Source organism: Manacus candei, unplaced genomic scaffold, assembly GCF_025592945.1.
Source record: "Manacus candei isolate 608988 ecotype Guabito, Panama unplaced genomic scaffold, ASM2559294v1 h1tg000247l, whole genome shotgun sequence".
NCBI lineage: Eukaryota > Metazoa > Chordata > Aves > Passeriformes > Pipridae > Manacus > Manacus candei.
Genome location: NW_026138295.1, coordinates 179212 through 194115, shown reverse-complemented (window position 1 = coordinate 194115; position 14904 = coordinate 179212). Strand labels below are relative to the sequence as shown.

Genomic DNA, 14904 nt, shown 5'->3' with positions numbered 1-14904 from the left:
CATCTGGCATCCCCAAAATCAGGAGATTTACAAGATATTAAAAATAAACCACCCAAGTGTACAGGAGGCAGCTGCAATTCCATCAGGGAATCTGGGACTTTGTTACAGGACCAGCCACAAATCTCAGCAATAAAAAGGGCAGAGGGGAGGGGGGCACAGGGGAGGGGGCGAATCTCATTTTTAGTATTCAGATGTGTCATGAATTCCTGTTATTGCAGTGGGCAGACTTGTGAGGAATAGTAATAGGAATTGTAAACTCTGGAATTTAACGGGGGGGGGGAAATGAGGTCTCCTGCCTGGGTTCTGCAGGGTTGGGACACGGGGACAGCCACGACCACATCACTCAGGCCCTGAGTCACTGCAGTGAGTGACAATGAATGGGCTGGGCCAGACCCTTCCAGGACAACATTCCTAGAGAGGGGATCAAGGACCATCCCCCAAGGACATTGGCTTTTTGTAATTTATATTTTTGCTTCCTTGGTTTTTTCTGTTCCCCCTTCCCTTCTCTCCTCTCATCCATCCCTGCCTCTCCTCTCATTTTTCCAGGCAACACTAGAGGACTCCAGCGTCCTCCCAAAGCCTCACAGCACCACAGCCTGGAATTGGTACTGCAGGCAGGGCAGAAGGACCCAGGATCATCGTGTTTAGCTCCTGGGTTGATTATAATGAAATAGGCAGCATTTAAAAAAAAAAAAAAGAAAGAAAGAAAAGAAGATAAAAAAGGAGGCTTTTCTGCTTCCAAACTGAGCCAGTTTGATGGGAATCGCAGAGAATGAGCTATGGAGCCCTATGATGTCATTTATATAGTCTGGCCTTTCCTGACTCTGCCTTTGCTTTGGAGCAGCAAGAGTTTTTAACTTCAAAGAGAATATCAAGTGCTTGGCACGTTGCCAGGAGCAGGGAGAGACTCCAGGGAGAAGCAGACACGTGGATCTCTGTCCAGCATCCCACACCAGAGAGGCAGAGGGAGGCACACACCTCCTTCCCTCAAAAGATCTCGTGCACCAGTTAAAGTGCCAATTCGGGGGCTCCTCCTCAGCGTGGGGGCTGCACCCGCAGAAGATGCCCCAAGGCACATGTGGGATTCTTGGGGTGTCCTGTGCAGGGCCAGGAGTTGGACTGGATGAGCCTCGTGGGCCCCTCCCAAGCCAGGGTGTTCTATATTCTCCATGCCATGTGCCGTGTGCTGCATTCTGTGTTTCTGTGACCCAGCTCTGCCCTCTCACTGCAGTGACTGGAAGCTGATGGGGCACAGACCGAGAGGAGAACTCCCTCCCTTCCTTTACAGCTCATAATCCTGACCTGCTCAGACCCACTCAAAGGTTACAGGGACCAGCAGAAGCCCATCACTCACCCAGGTAGCCCTGTGTCTTCTTCTGCAGCGCCGTGACAGGACAGTCCTTGTGGGCCAGCAGCAGCTGCTTGAGCTGAGCCACCTCGTTCCTCAGCAGCGTCACTTCATTCTGAAGGGGACAAACACACATGGGCATCACTCACAGCAGCCCCAGCAGCACCAGGATGTTCAAGGGTGAACCCTGCAAACTAATCTGAGATACCTCCAGCCCTAGAACACCTGGCAAAGTTCCTGGATTTGAGGAATTTAAGACATGGGCTGCAGTGCTCCCCTGCCACAGGCTGCAGAGCCCTTGCTACAGTCACCTAACCCTGGGCAGAGCTTTTCCTGAGCCCTCCTGCCAATGTCACCTGCCTGAGGGACACTCTGGAGTGCTGCTGGCTCTGGTGGGACACGTGGGAATGTACAACCAGCCCAGCCCAGGCCCGGCCATGGGGGGACACTGCAGTTTCTCCACGCTCTCAGTACCTCTGTGAGCTCCTGTGAGCCAGGTCTGCTCCCCAAAAACCTGTACAGCAGATTATTCCACTGCCCAAAGAAATAGTTTCTATAATTGTCTTGGGAAGAGAATAAAAACACCACGGTCAGAGCTCCAGTAAAGATCCCAGTGCCCAAGTCACTGGCCCAGAACGGAGCCAAGCTCAGTCCTCACCTCACCCTCAGCCAGTGCTGAGAGCACTAACAGGGTTTGTGGCACTGGGAGTGAAATCTGTATTTTCAGGTGTGCTGCACCTCTGCTTGGCACGCCAGGGTGCTGCCAAGAGCCAGGGAAAAACAGTTCTCCAGAGAAAAATCAGTCTGCAGAGCCTCCCTGCTTCCCCCTTGCCGGATCCAGTGTTCAGGGAATGGAGCTGGCAGAGCTCTCCTTCACTCAGGGAAATTCCACTCTGGGAAAAACAGCTGCTTCCCGAGGCTCCATGTGCTGCCTGCAAGGTTGGCAGCCAGAGGGCAGAGCCTTTCCAGGGGCAACGGGGAGAAAAAAATGAGCCCTGAGGTGCTCTTCCCCCAAGGGTTGCTTTTAAACCCATCAGGATGGAAAGCCAGGAGAGAAATCCGGTCAGGGAGGCAACAATCCTGCTCCAGAGAGAGCAGCACCCGAGCGCACGTGGGCTCTGCGGCACGGGGCGGACGTTCCCTCTGGAGTGACGTTCCCTCCGGAGCGACGTTCCCAACGCCGGCCAAGGGCTGCTCTCGGCCCCGGTTACATACTCACGCTCAGCTGGATGTTCTGGGTGGTGAGTTCCTCGGCTTTCTTCTCCAGGGAGGACACCCAGAGCTTGCGTTTCTGCCGGCAGCGGGAGGCGGCCGCCCGGTTCCGCTCCAGGAACCGCTGCCGGCGCTCGTCCGGATCCTCGTCCACCGTGCGCTTGCGGCGCCCGCCCGTGCTGGGGGTGGGCTGGGCAGGGGACACCTGGGGATGGGGCAGGTGGGAGACACTGAACAGCAGCTCCGGGGCAGGCAGAACACAGCGGTGTCACCACAGCTCGGCTGGGAGAGCTCAATCCCGCTCGATCCCGCTGCCGTACCCGCCAAGGTGCCATCTCTTGTTTGGGGTCAGGGAGTGTCACGGAGCAAATGGCAGTTTCTGAGTGGGCAATCTGCTTAAAAAGTTGATTCGGGTGAACTTTCCCCCAGTATCTTCAGCTAAACAAGCTCTTGGAGGTAAATGGTACCAAAGGATTTTGTAAAGCCGCATGTTCCCCTGTTTTATTTTGGGAGAACAAAGGAAAAGCCAGTGAGGGCTGATGGTGCAGCAGCCCTGACTGCAAGGGGCAATTACACCCGGGGAGTGCAGCCACACTCCAGCACTCGCTGTCGGGCAGCATATGGATATTAAAACTTCTGGAAGCCCATCCAAGTGACGGAGCAGGTGGCGATCCTGATGGAAGGCTGGCATTTGGCTGGCTGGCAGGAGCCAGTGGAGCTGATTGCCTGAGAGGGGAGCATTTAACCCCAGTAATTGAGCAGGGAGAAGAGAGGGAAATATTCTTTCCAAACTCCAGACCTCGTCAGGCAAATGAAAGCGGTGCTGGAGCTTCTGCCTGGTGGGCTGTGAGCGGCATTGGAAAAACAGGGCTTTAACCCATTCTGCAAAGGAGGGAGCTGCGGTTTTCCTCCTCTTTCCCCAAGCCCAGGAACCCCCCAGCACCTCCAGCCCTGCCTCGTGGGGCAGCAGCAGCAGCAGACCTGTGGCTGAGCCGGGGAAGGGGCGTCAGGGTGCTGGACAAGGATCTGGCTCTGCTCCGGACGCGCCGTCACCATCGTGCTGGCTGAGCCCACCACCAGGTTGCTGCCGTTGAGCGAGGAGGAGGCCGTCAGGCTGGCCTTCAGCCTCTGTGGAAGGAGGAGAAGGGACATCAGGGGACCTGCTCTCCGTGCTGCCACGGCTCTGAGCAGCTCCTGTCACCCAAGGAGCCACTCTGCCTGGAACAGGCTCTTCAGAGGCTGCGGCTGACTCGAGTCCAACCTAAAGCCATCACCATCTGGCCTGCCCGAAGAGAGAGCAGTGTCCAACCCAACAGACAGGTGTCACATCCCAAAATTGCTACTGCCACTGGCACCAAACCCCTCCCCAGCTGGCAGGCTCCATGGAAAGCCCAGGGACTGAACAGGCTGCAGAGCCCAACTGTTCCTGAGAACACACAGAGGGGTCCTAGGGGATGGAGAAGGATCCACACATGGTTTGCAAGTCCTTTCTCTGGGCAGCCAGGTCAGCACGGGTGTTTTGTGCCTCAGTTTATGATCTCTCTCCGCACCTGAGGCTCTGATCTGCCCCTGAGTCCTGCAGACCCTAGAATAGGAGTGGGGACAATATGCTGGCAACTGTGAGCAGCACTGCTGGGAGAGGTGGGTGTGCAAACACCTGCCCAGCCCAAAAAATGGGGGCTTCAGAGAATTGTGGAATCATTGAGGCTGGAAAATCCCTCTGAGATCATTTGAGTCCTGGCACTGCTGAGCCATGTCCCCAAGTGCCACATCCATCAGCTTTGCTTCCCCCCTGTGCACACCCGGCCTGAGCTGTGAGGAGCCACGAGAGGAAAGTTCCTCTTGTAAAGTCTTAGTTAACGGGTTTGACACGAAAACCATGATCAGGATCTCCTGAATTACAGCCCAAACCTCTCCTCCTGTGGCTCTGCCTTCCTCAATTCCACCTCCATCCCATCTGCCATCCTGGAACCAGAGCTCCAGCTTTACCATCAGCCGCCCCCAGGCTGGGGATAGGGTTTGTCCTGACACTCACAGCCTCCTGTGCTGCCAGCGCCAAGCACTGAGTGCTCCAATGTTCCTGGTGGCACTTCCACCACCTGTGCTGGGAGCAGGAATTGCTCTGATGGCTACACAGGATTCCAGAGGAATCTTCATGAAGGTCGGGGGGGAAAAGCCTCCAGCCGGAAGTTGCTTGTGTAGGTGGTGGTGAAGGCTGAGGGACAAGGACAACACCGTGACCGTGACCCCCTCCCCAACACTCACCATTTTGGCTTCAGAGTGCACTGGGAGTCCTGACGGGGAAATGGACCCGCTGCTGTTGATGGGAGGCCCAGGAATACCGGGAATGTTCGGCACCATGGACATCGGCCGAGCCAGCTGTGGGGGAGGGAGGGACACGTGGGTTGGGAAGTTGGAGGTGCTTTGGCTCCGTGGAGCAGCTCTGCAGTAACTCCCTGACCAAGCACATCCATAAATCCTGACAAACGTTTAACTGCGGCCATCCGTTATTCCTGCTGTCACTGAGGGCCACCAGCCACGTTGGTGGCCACGGAGGCTGTTCCAGAATCACCCAAACAAACCAGCCCAGCACGGAGCACAGGGAGGGGGGTAGCTCCTTCCCTTCCCTTCCCTGCCAGTGGGCTCTCCCCCACCAGTACATGCCATGGATGAGAGGGAGGGTCCTGGATCCCCCCTGGTTCTATTGCAAAGCTGACACGGCACCCACAAAAGGGGAGCGTCCCCTCCTGAGCTTTCTCCCTCAGCAAAGGGAGGGAAAACCAGAATTCGGTCATGTTTATAAGCCCCATGGGTGGCAAAGCACTGCAAATAGGGAGGGAAGGGGTGAGGATGTTCCCATGCCCACAGGCCATGAGTAGAGGTGCACCTGAGGCAGACGGTTTTAGCCCTTGTGCACTCAAAGCCCCAAGGACATGCCCAGCGGACAGACACGATTCCCAGGGCTGGGGATCAGGAGCTGGAGAGCTCAGAGGACACACTCAACCCCCACCAGGCAGATCTGCAGTCACTCTGCCCCACAGAAAACTCTCTGTGTGCAGAAGCCCAAGCTGAGACTGGTCTGGCTATTCCCCTGGCCAGCACACACCAACATGTTCCCTGCAAGCTCCGGTGGTTTCAGTGCAGGCACACTGTTCCAAATGGAAGCAGCTAATCAGGGATCCTGCAGCTCCCAGCCCCGGATCGATGGCGTGAGCCATCTGTCCGGGCACGGATTTGCTTTTTTCCCCAAACTTATTGCCCTCTAGTGTGATCCACACGTTATTGCTGCCCTGCCAGAGCTGCTCCCTCCTCCCCTTCCTCCTCCTCCTCCGGTCTTATCTCGCACAGAGGGGGAGAGGGATTTTAATGTTTATGAAATGGAAGTGTCTGTGTGTGTTTGGCAGGGGAAAGGCCCGTCCCCTCCTCCACACGGGGCTGTGCTGGAAGCTTCTCTCACCGATATGACAGAAGGCATCTGGACGGGGGGGCCGGGGAGCACGGGCACGGTCTGGCCGTTCGCAAGCTGCACGACGAGTGGGAGGGAACCTGTGGGAGACCTGCAGAAACAAGAACCGGAGTTCTCACAGATTATTCCAGGTTTATGACGTCCCAGTGGCCCCGGGAAGCTCAGGGGCAGCAGTGTGAGCGAATCCAGTTGGTGGATTTGGGCTCATTTCCCCATTTCTGAGTGGTTTGTTCTGAAGGGGAGGGTGCAGAGCTCAGCTGGGGGGGTGTGAGGGTAACTTGGCCTCCTGCACGCTCGTGGCAGGGCAGGAGATGTGTTGGTGTCACACTGAGGTGACCAGGGCTGGCAGTGATGCCCAGCCCTGCACACTCATGGCAGTGTCACACTGAGGTGACCAGGGCTGGCAGTGATGCCCAATGGCCCTGCACACTCATGGCAGTGTCACACTGAGGTGACTAGGCTGGCAGTGATGCCCGATGGCCCTGCACACTCATGGCAGTGTCACAATGAGGTGACCAGGGCTGGCAGTGATGCCCGATGGCCCTGTACGCTCATGGCAGTGTCACACGGCCTGCTCAGGGCTATCGGGGACACATGGATGTGCCCTGGGCATACCCCAGCTGCCCAAAACACTGTGGCTGCCAAAGCCCTGAGCCACGATGGCCACCTGAACGGAGAGAAAAACACATCCAAGGGCTGGATGTGCTGGAACTGCTCCTCCTGGGCTGAGCCTGGCACTGCCCAGGCAGCTGCTCCTGCCTACAGGGAACCTCCTGGTCTGTCCACTGCTGAGCTCCCAACAGGGGGTTTTGTAAGGATTCAGCTTCCCATTAACAAGCACTTCTGACTCCAGAGAAAACCCCCCAAAAACAGGGTGGATGCTGGGCTGGCTTGTGTTTACACGGGGAGATGGGAATCGGGAGATGGGACGTCCCAGCTCGCTGCAGGCTGGGGAGGAGGAGATTGTGCTGGAGCCTAATTGTGACCAATTAAAAATACCAGGAAATATTTCTATTGTAGGTCCTTCTGCAGTGAAAGGCAGGGATACACCCCACCCAGGGACACACCCCAAGCAGGGACGTTCCCCCTGCCTCTATCCCACCACAAACCCCACTGTGCTCCAGCTCCAACCATCCAGACTCAGCCTTTTCACGAGAGCAGAGGAAGAGCCAGAGCTGCTCCAGATGATGGGGAGAGGAAGGAAACCATCCCTGCCACAGGGCCTGATCTCCTGCTCCTCCTCCTCCTCCTCCTCCAGCCATGTCAGTGCTGTGGGGAACCAAGTGGAGGCAGAGCCGAGCTGGGAGCCCGGCCTTGCGGGAGGGAGAGTAAAATAAATCTGCTGCTGCCTCCTCTGCCAAGCCCGGGGAAGGGGCTGGAGGAGGCAGGGCTGCCTGGGATCCTGGGAGGAGGCTGTGCTGGCATGGTGGGAGGAGCAGGGGATGGTGGGAGGAGCAGGGGACGTGGGTCAGAGGGGGAAGTTCATCCTGCCAATAACTCAGGCTGGAATTTTTAAGGCTGCCTTGGGAACGCGAACGCTCGACTCTCAGTCATTTCTATTGGGCGTCCCAAATCCTCCAGGCTGCTTTGGAAATCCCAGCCCAACCAGGCGAGTTACAGGGAGGTCACAGCCTCCCCTCCATCTCTGTCACGCTGACACCAGCCCCACCACCTTGGCAGTGGCCCTAATGAAGGGACCCTTGTTACCACTGCAGCCCCACCTCTCTGTCTCCAGGTGGGATCTGGGCTGCAAAGAGCACAGCAAATCATACTAAAGCCTAACCTACTGGACACAGCTCCAAACAGCCCCAGAGTCTCCTGCGGAGGGGCTTACAGTGTCCTGTAGCTACCCCCAGGACAACCACTTAACCCTTTCATGCCTCAAGACAGCATTTAAAACTTTCCACCAGGCCGTCTGGATTGATGGTGCCAGAGGGTCAAAGGCAAACACACATAAAACCATGAAGTGACAGCCCCAAAAATACAAAGTGGGCTGGTTAACACAGGGAGCCAGCCCTGACCAGGAGTGACCAGGGAGGAGAAGCAGGAGCATCCTGACACCAAACGGACAGGGGGCTAACCATGCATCTCCCAGGGGCTCAGCAATGTGCTCCCTCCACCCTCAGGCTCCTTCCTTTACGGGCAGGGCCGGAGGAGCCGGAGCCTCCGTCCTGGTTGTTCCAGGGCAAACAGAAGCAGGTCGTTGGCTGTGCCGAAGCAAACAGCCCCCCCAAGGCAGGGTTGGCTGGGCACAAGAGGTGACACTCGAGAGGCAACAGCTGTCTGGGAAAATCCCTGAGCCGTTACAGCTCCAGACAATTCCGCAGCGCCGGCTCTGCCCGCGCCCGGTGCCGACAGCCGGAGCCGTGTCGGCGTGTTCGTGTTCAGGGAGTGTTTTCATCTCTCCCCACAGTGAGTTTTGCCTCGTCTCGTTACTCCAGCACAATTAGTTCCCGTTTCCTGCACTCCCATCCCATCCTGCTGCTGCAGACAGTGCCCAGCGAGGCCCTTATGCCCACGCAGCTGCGGCGGGGCCGGCGGCACCTCCGTGGGTCTGGCACTCAGGGAACTCATCCAGGGGGTAATTCCTGCCCCTGCTCCGTACTCACCCCAGCTGTCTGTTGGAGGGAGGGGCCTGGGTGATGACGGAGGTGGGGGATGGCAATGTGGGGTGCAGGGGGTCGTAGCCCAGGTGCAGGGGCAGCGAGCCGGGGCGCACGATGGTGGGAGTGGGCGTGGAGAGGATGACAGGTTTGGAGGGGATCTCCTGGAAGGGAAAACAGAAAACAGGGGACCCGCTGTTAATTACCACAGTTAGTTACCACAGGGCTGACTCTTCCTCTTTAGGGAAAATTCAGGCACTTTTGTCACAGAACCCCAGGGATGGAGGGGGGCACCTCTCCCAAAGACACACGTATCTGGTGTCAGTGCAGGGAGTGGGGCACAGGAATTTACACTCTAGATAATCCCCCCCTCCAAATCCCCACCTTATTCAGGTGGTGAAAGTGTCACCTGGACCAACCTGCTCCAAATCCCCACCCCCCAGGACACAGGGAAGAGCAAGGCTTTGTGCATCAGCCAAACCCACCGGGAGCCTCCAGGGCAGCAACAGTGCATTTTAGTGAACCGTTTCTGTCTCAAACGAGGGAAATCAGGCCTCAGAGAGCACAAATCAGGCCTGGGCAGCCATCTGGAGAAACAGCTTCCCACCTGGAAAAGGGGCACCACCACCTCGTGCTGGGGAGCCTCACCTTCTCCTTGTGCTGGGGTGACCGTGGGTGGGACACGGGGCTGTCTGGGGGGGACGAGTCCACCTCCACCGGCTCCTCCTCCTTGATCTTGATCTCGGGAGTGGAGGGCAGGGACATGTCCAGGGCTCCGGAGCTCTGCGGGAAAAGCAGCCACGGATTGAAAGGACAATTAGCTCATATTGTTTGCGAAACATTCGGCTGCTCCCAGAGGAAGAGCTCCAGCTCCGAGCTCTTGCCAAATTATTATTATTTATTTGTAGTGGAGCAGCATCTGGGAGCCCGAGGCAGCAGAGCGGTGCCGCGCCGGCCCCGGCCAAACAGAGACGGAGGCCCAGGAACGACAGTCAGCCCCAGATGGCATCACTTTGTGGGTTCTCAGTAACACACACGAGTTTTCCATGGCTTTTTTTTTTTTACATTTTCTTTTTTTAATAAAAGGGCTCTGCTAAGGAGGACAGGTACCAAAGCCAAATGCCTGCGAGTTACAGGAGGCACTTTCATTCACAGAAGAGCTGTAAAGCATTGTATAAATCAGCCTGAATTATTTTATTACCCGATTATCAAAAGCAAACAAAGAGCCATGCGAGTTATTAAATATCTATGAGCGCCCCATTAAAATAAAACCCAACCATATGCCTGAACCTGGCGACTTGCCACCACCCTGGGATCCAGCAGTGCCACGTGCCCCAGTTGAACCAGTTAACGACTTGTTGGGGCTGCACCGTGACAACAAGGTGGGGGGATAGCTAAACTGAGCTAAACCTGTCCCCTTCCGAGAACTGGAGGGAGAGAAGAGCCAGGAGAAGATGGTGCAGGGAGCAGCGGAGGAGCGAGACACACGGATGGCAGGATGCGGCACCAAATCACCCGGTCCCTCCTCCCGGCCGGGCAGGAGAAACTGTCCCTAAATCAGCCCTGACAGCTGTTTGTCCAGCCTGTTCTCCCTCCCTTCACCATCCATCCCCACGCTCCCCTTTGCTGGCTGAAAGTCCATCCTGGCATCTCCCCTAAACCCCCTCCTGCCGCACTGTGAGTCCTCTCAGGGCAGGGAAAACTGCAGCAAAAGGGTAAATCCGTGCACCTGGGGATGGTTGAGAGCAGGATGAGGCTCCAGACCCTCTACCTGGGGGTGTTTTAGAGCAGGATGAGGCTCCAGCCCCTCTGCCCTTCCCAGATTTCCTGGGGGCTTTGCTTGCGGTAGGTGCAGTAACCATTTACCTGCCCTCTTCACGCAGAGATGTTGCTCTGGAAATCACAAAGGAGCGGGGATTAACATGCAGGGAAGTTTCAAACCACTTAAAGTGCCTCCAGGGAAGCTCCTGCTGTGCCTGTGTTTTTAATTAAGCGCTGGTGTGAGACCACCCTTGGAACTGGAGGACAAACAGGACTGGATGCTGGAAGCACCTCAGAACCGCAGCCCCAGACAGGTCCAGGCAGTGACCAGCCAGCTGGGCACGGGATCTGCCTGGGCAGGGGGGGTTTGAAGGGATGATGCTTCCCGTAACGCCCGACACCACCCCAAGCTTCACAAGCCCCCTCCGCGGCTGCCGCAGGAATATTTCGACTGCAGCCATCCTAAAGCAAAACCCAGGAGAGCAGCCCTGGGCCCGAGAGGCGGCTGGGAGGCCGCAGAGCCCAGGAGCTGGGTGGTCTCCCTGCCCAGACCCGGCTGCTTCGGCATTTCCATGCGAAACCCCAGCGGCGGCTCCTTCTGCCGACGCTGCCAGAACAAAGGGCAGGAGCTGGGAGCGGGGAGCAGCCCCACCGCATACCAATGAGAGAGATCAATTTCGGTTTAAAGAGCCTGTTATTGGGGGAGCGGGTGGAAGCCAGGTTTCAGTTTTAATTCTGAATTCCTCCGTTCCCCATCTCGGGAAGATTTACGCGGCTCCGCTCCCGCAGTTTATTTCCGAGCAGCGCCGCTGACTGCGAGCGTATGTACGGACATACATCAATTTAGTAAATGTATGTGCCAGGCTGAGAGCCCAGCACGCATCTGCTGCTCCTCGAATCCGGCAACGGGAGGAGGGGGGGGGGAAATGTCCTTAATTAGCTGCTTTCTGATGAGATCCCGTTGTCCTTCAGACCCTCGCGCTCCCGAGGCTGCAGGGGCAGCCTGGATCGATGGCGCTTTGCAGAGGGAGCTCTTTGTTAGGAAAAGCTTCCCTCCTCCACAGAGCCCCTCTCTCTGTTTCCATGTACCAGACACCCTGGAAATGCCAAAGGCACGGGCCAGGCCTGGTCCCTTCCCTGTGACTGCACCTCAGAGGCACCATCATTTCGGATCTCGACCCCCAAGGAGGCTCTGAATGAGATTTTGCCAGAGATCTTGTTGTGTCCTTCCCTGCAGCTCCTTCCCAAAGTGTGAGGCATTTTGGGTACTACCCCCCCCCTTTTTTTTTTCCTCTTTCTTTTTTTGAAGTGAAAAGCCAAAGGAATAATAAACCATTAAATCCTTTCTCCGCAGGGCTCGGATCGCAGGATAACCAGCCAAAGTCATCCGAGTTACAAAAATAAAGCCCCCCACATGGCAGCAAATTAAACCTGAGAGCAACTCAGCTACCCGAGGGCATGTGCCTTTCATCAGAGCAGCCCCTGCCCCCCCAGCCCCACCGGCCCTCCCCTCCAGTTTGCTCCCAGCACAGTTTTATGGCACCATGGCCTTCGCCTCTTGCCTTTTTCTCATCATCCTCAGCAGCTTTCTTGAACTCGTGCTCGAAGGAACTCGCCAGCTCATTGAAGAGTCCCACCTCCTCACAGTTCTTCAGGAACCGAGTCGGGGTCGGAGTCTGATCTGGTTTGGGTTAGAACACCAAGAACTGGGTCAAAGAGAGACCAGAAAATGCATTTCACCCACCTGGGTCCTTCCCTGGGGAGCCCTGGGGAATGTGGCCTCTGTTTTGTGGAAGTCTGGGTGCTCTGCCACTGAGGTGTGTGTCACCTTCTGAAAGCAAGTGACAATTCGGAATGGGACAATCATTTCTCATTGGTTTTGTTTCTCTGGTGTTTAAAGAAATAATCCTTGGAGCAAGGGGGACTGCAGGGATTTCTGTGAATTCCGGGCTGTGGGTTGTGTCCTGCCCCTCCCACGCCGAGGTTTTGCTCGTCCTCAGCTGGACAAGGAGGGAAAAGTCAGGGGGGTTTGATCTCCCTGAAACAGCAGATCTTAAAAACATGGAGTGATGAGAGGGTAAAGCAGCTGATGGGAGCAGCTCCACGGCCGGGCAGAGTCCTCACAACCACCACTGTCCACAGCCATCCCTCCGGGGCTGTTCTCCACCACATTAACACGTTGAGTCATGATCTCTCTGGCCATCACCCAGGCCATAAAAGCAGAAGGAAAACTCTCTGTTTTCAGCCAGCCTCCCATTCCCGAGCGCCGGCAGGTCAGGAGTCCTGGAGCCTCGCACGTCACACCCAAAGGATCCATCCGGCAGAAAACCACCAGGATTCTCATGCACAAAGGGGATCCCTGAGACAGTCTGGCCTGACCTGCATTAAACACCAGCTGCCTGGTGCTCCCAGTTCCAGCACAGCACCTGAAGTGTCTGGGGAAGACGTGCCCCATGATTCCACACCGGGCAGGGTAGAGCCTCCTGTATCCTTTGGGAAGGGACTCCAGCAATTCCTCGCCTTGCTGCTGCAGAACCACACTTCATTTCCAGCCTGACTCCAAACCCTCCCTGCTGGGTTTGTCACTAAAGCAAAGGCCCCCTTTGGGCACCTTTCTCTTCCCCCCAGGTCCCAATTCATAAACCCAGGAACTTTGTCAACTAAAGCTCTCGGCAGGAGGTTGTTTTTGCAGGGATTTATCAGCTCCCAGGGCTCTTTTCAGACCATTCCCTGTTTAGCAATGTCCTCCTGAGCTGCACACGCCAGCTCAGGGCACAGATCTCCAGCAGTTTCTACGGAGTACAAACAAAGCCGTGGAACCTCTCTGGTCCTGCCCTTCCCCAATCTGTACCTCAGGAATTGCAGCAGCTCCTGTCTCACCCCACAAGTTCCCATATAAATGACTCTCCTGCTGCCAGCTGTAACCAGCCCAGAGAACAATTCTTTACGACCCTCCTTAGCTCAGCCACGGCGCCTCAGCCAGACACGCACCGGGTCCTGCTCCTGCCACACGGCTGCTGCCCTGGGCTCGGCACAGAGGGAGGGAGCAAGAAAACCCAGAGACAAAATGGTGGCTCAAAAAACCCCCAGGACAGAAGGAATGTCAGGCAATAACGGCCTGGATCTCACTGCTCCAAGGCAGCAGGGTTTATAGCCCTCACACCCCCTCCAGCAGCTCCGGCAGCAGGGAGAGCCTGTGTTAGACAGGCTGGTCCTACCCTGGCCATGGCTAAATCAGTTTTGGGAAGGTTTAGCTGGTCCTGCCCTGGCCATGGGTAAATTGGTTTTGGGAAGGGTTAGCTGGTCCTGCCCTGGCCATGGGTAAATTGGTTTAGGGTATTTTTTTTTGTTGCTTAGCCCAGAGCAACCCCCTGAGCATCAGCCCTGGGGGAGCTGGAAGAGGAGGCCAGACCTTGTTCCTTGTGCTAAAGCTGAAGTGTTTCATCCCCCCAATATCTACCTGAGAAAGGAACCACCAGCTCTGGGAGCTGTGAGGATGAGAGGTGTCATGTGGGATTTTGGGGTGTCATGTGGGATTTTGGCTGGGGGTGAGGCCAGGCCCCATTTCTGGCCCCCCCAATCCCCACCTGCCCAATCTACCCCCTAAACTGATCCAGCAGCACCGACCCTCCCGCTGTGCTCCCTGTTTGGAAAGGGCTGAACTGAAGCAAAGGTGACCTTTAGGAATCTGAGTTTCTGTCAGCTTCTGCCCCAATTCCTTGCCATCAGCTCCCATTAGCCTGATCCCATTTGGAATGAATTCTCCCTCTGGGAGAGCCCTCCCCCGGGAGCAGCTCCCTGCCCTTCCACCACAGGCTGTGTGAGCTCTCTTCCCATCCTACCCCATTCTTCCAGCAACAATTCATTCAAAGCCTTCCAGAAACCAACTGAATTCCCATTTCAACACTGGATTTGGGCTGGAGATACACTGGGAAAAGGCTGCCAGGTTGTTGCAGCAGCTTCATTTCCCCTTATGAACTCTGAAGCCTTCAGGAAGCATTTTCCCTCTCCCTGCTTTCAGCAACATACTTTTCACCCAGCAGCAACACAAACCTCTCACACGATGCTTTGAGCAGCCCTCAAACGGGGCAGGAGGGACTCTGGAACCTGCCAGGAGCTGCTGCCAGACAACAATCTGTGGGGTTTGGTTTTTTCCCCCCAATTTTATAAAGGCTGCTTTGACCATGTGCTGTCAGAGCTCCTCACTGGGGCTCTGCAAAACGCCTTTTCGGCAGAGCCAGTGCACCTGATGGGGCTTTAATTTATTAACTGCAGCCTAAAAGCTCAGGAAAATTGACACCTGGGCTGAGAGGGGAAGCTGCTTTGTCAGGTTTGGTTCATCGTCCTCAAAGCACATGAAGAAATGTGAAAGACCTTCTGGCCATAAATCCTCCAGTCTTAATAAAAAAGGGCGAGAGCTTAAAAAAAAAAAATAAATTAAAAAAAAAACCAAACCCCACAAAAACCTGATACCACCATAAAAAAAAAAAAAAGAAAGAAAAAAAAAAAAAAAG

The 14904-nt window shown here is 55.9% G+C and overlaps 2 protein-coding genes across 2 annotated transcripts in view; both read right to left on the bottom strand.

The window, feature by feature from the left end:
- LOC127464627 (cyclic AMP-dependent transcription factor ATF-7) overlaps positions 1-14904 on the bottom strand; it is a 60496-nt gene that overhangs the window by 5578 nt on the left and 40014 nt on the right. Inside the window, exons 4-11 of the mRNA XM_051775044.1 lie at positions 11953-12071; positions 9278-9412; positions 8636-8793; positions 6018-6117; positions 4826-4939; positions 3542-3688; positions 2568-2765; positions 1355-1463 (exon numbers count right to left, since the gene is read on the bottom strand). Of these exons, the coding sequence (XP_051631004.1) occupies positions 1355-1463; positions 2568-2765; positions 3542-3688; positions 4826-4939; positions 6018-6117; positions 8636-8793; positions 9278-9412; positions 11953-12071 (1080 nt within the window). The remainder of the gene's footprint in view (positions 1-1354; positions 1464-2567; positions 2766-3541; positions 3689-4825; positions 4940-6017; positions 6118-8635; positions 8794-9277; positions 9413-11952; positions 12072-14904) is intronic.
- Positions 13421-14904, bottom strand: part of ATP5MC2 (ATP synthase membrane subunit c locus 2) — a 44302-nt gene continuing 42818 nt past the window's right edge. The window contains exon 5 of the mRNA XM_051775042.1: positions 13421-13432. The gene's annotated coding sequence lies outside the window, so the exon portion shown is untranslated. The remainder of the gene's footprint in view (positions 13433-14904) is intronic.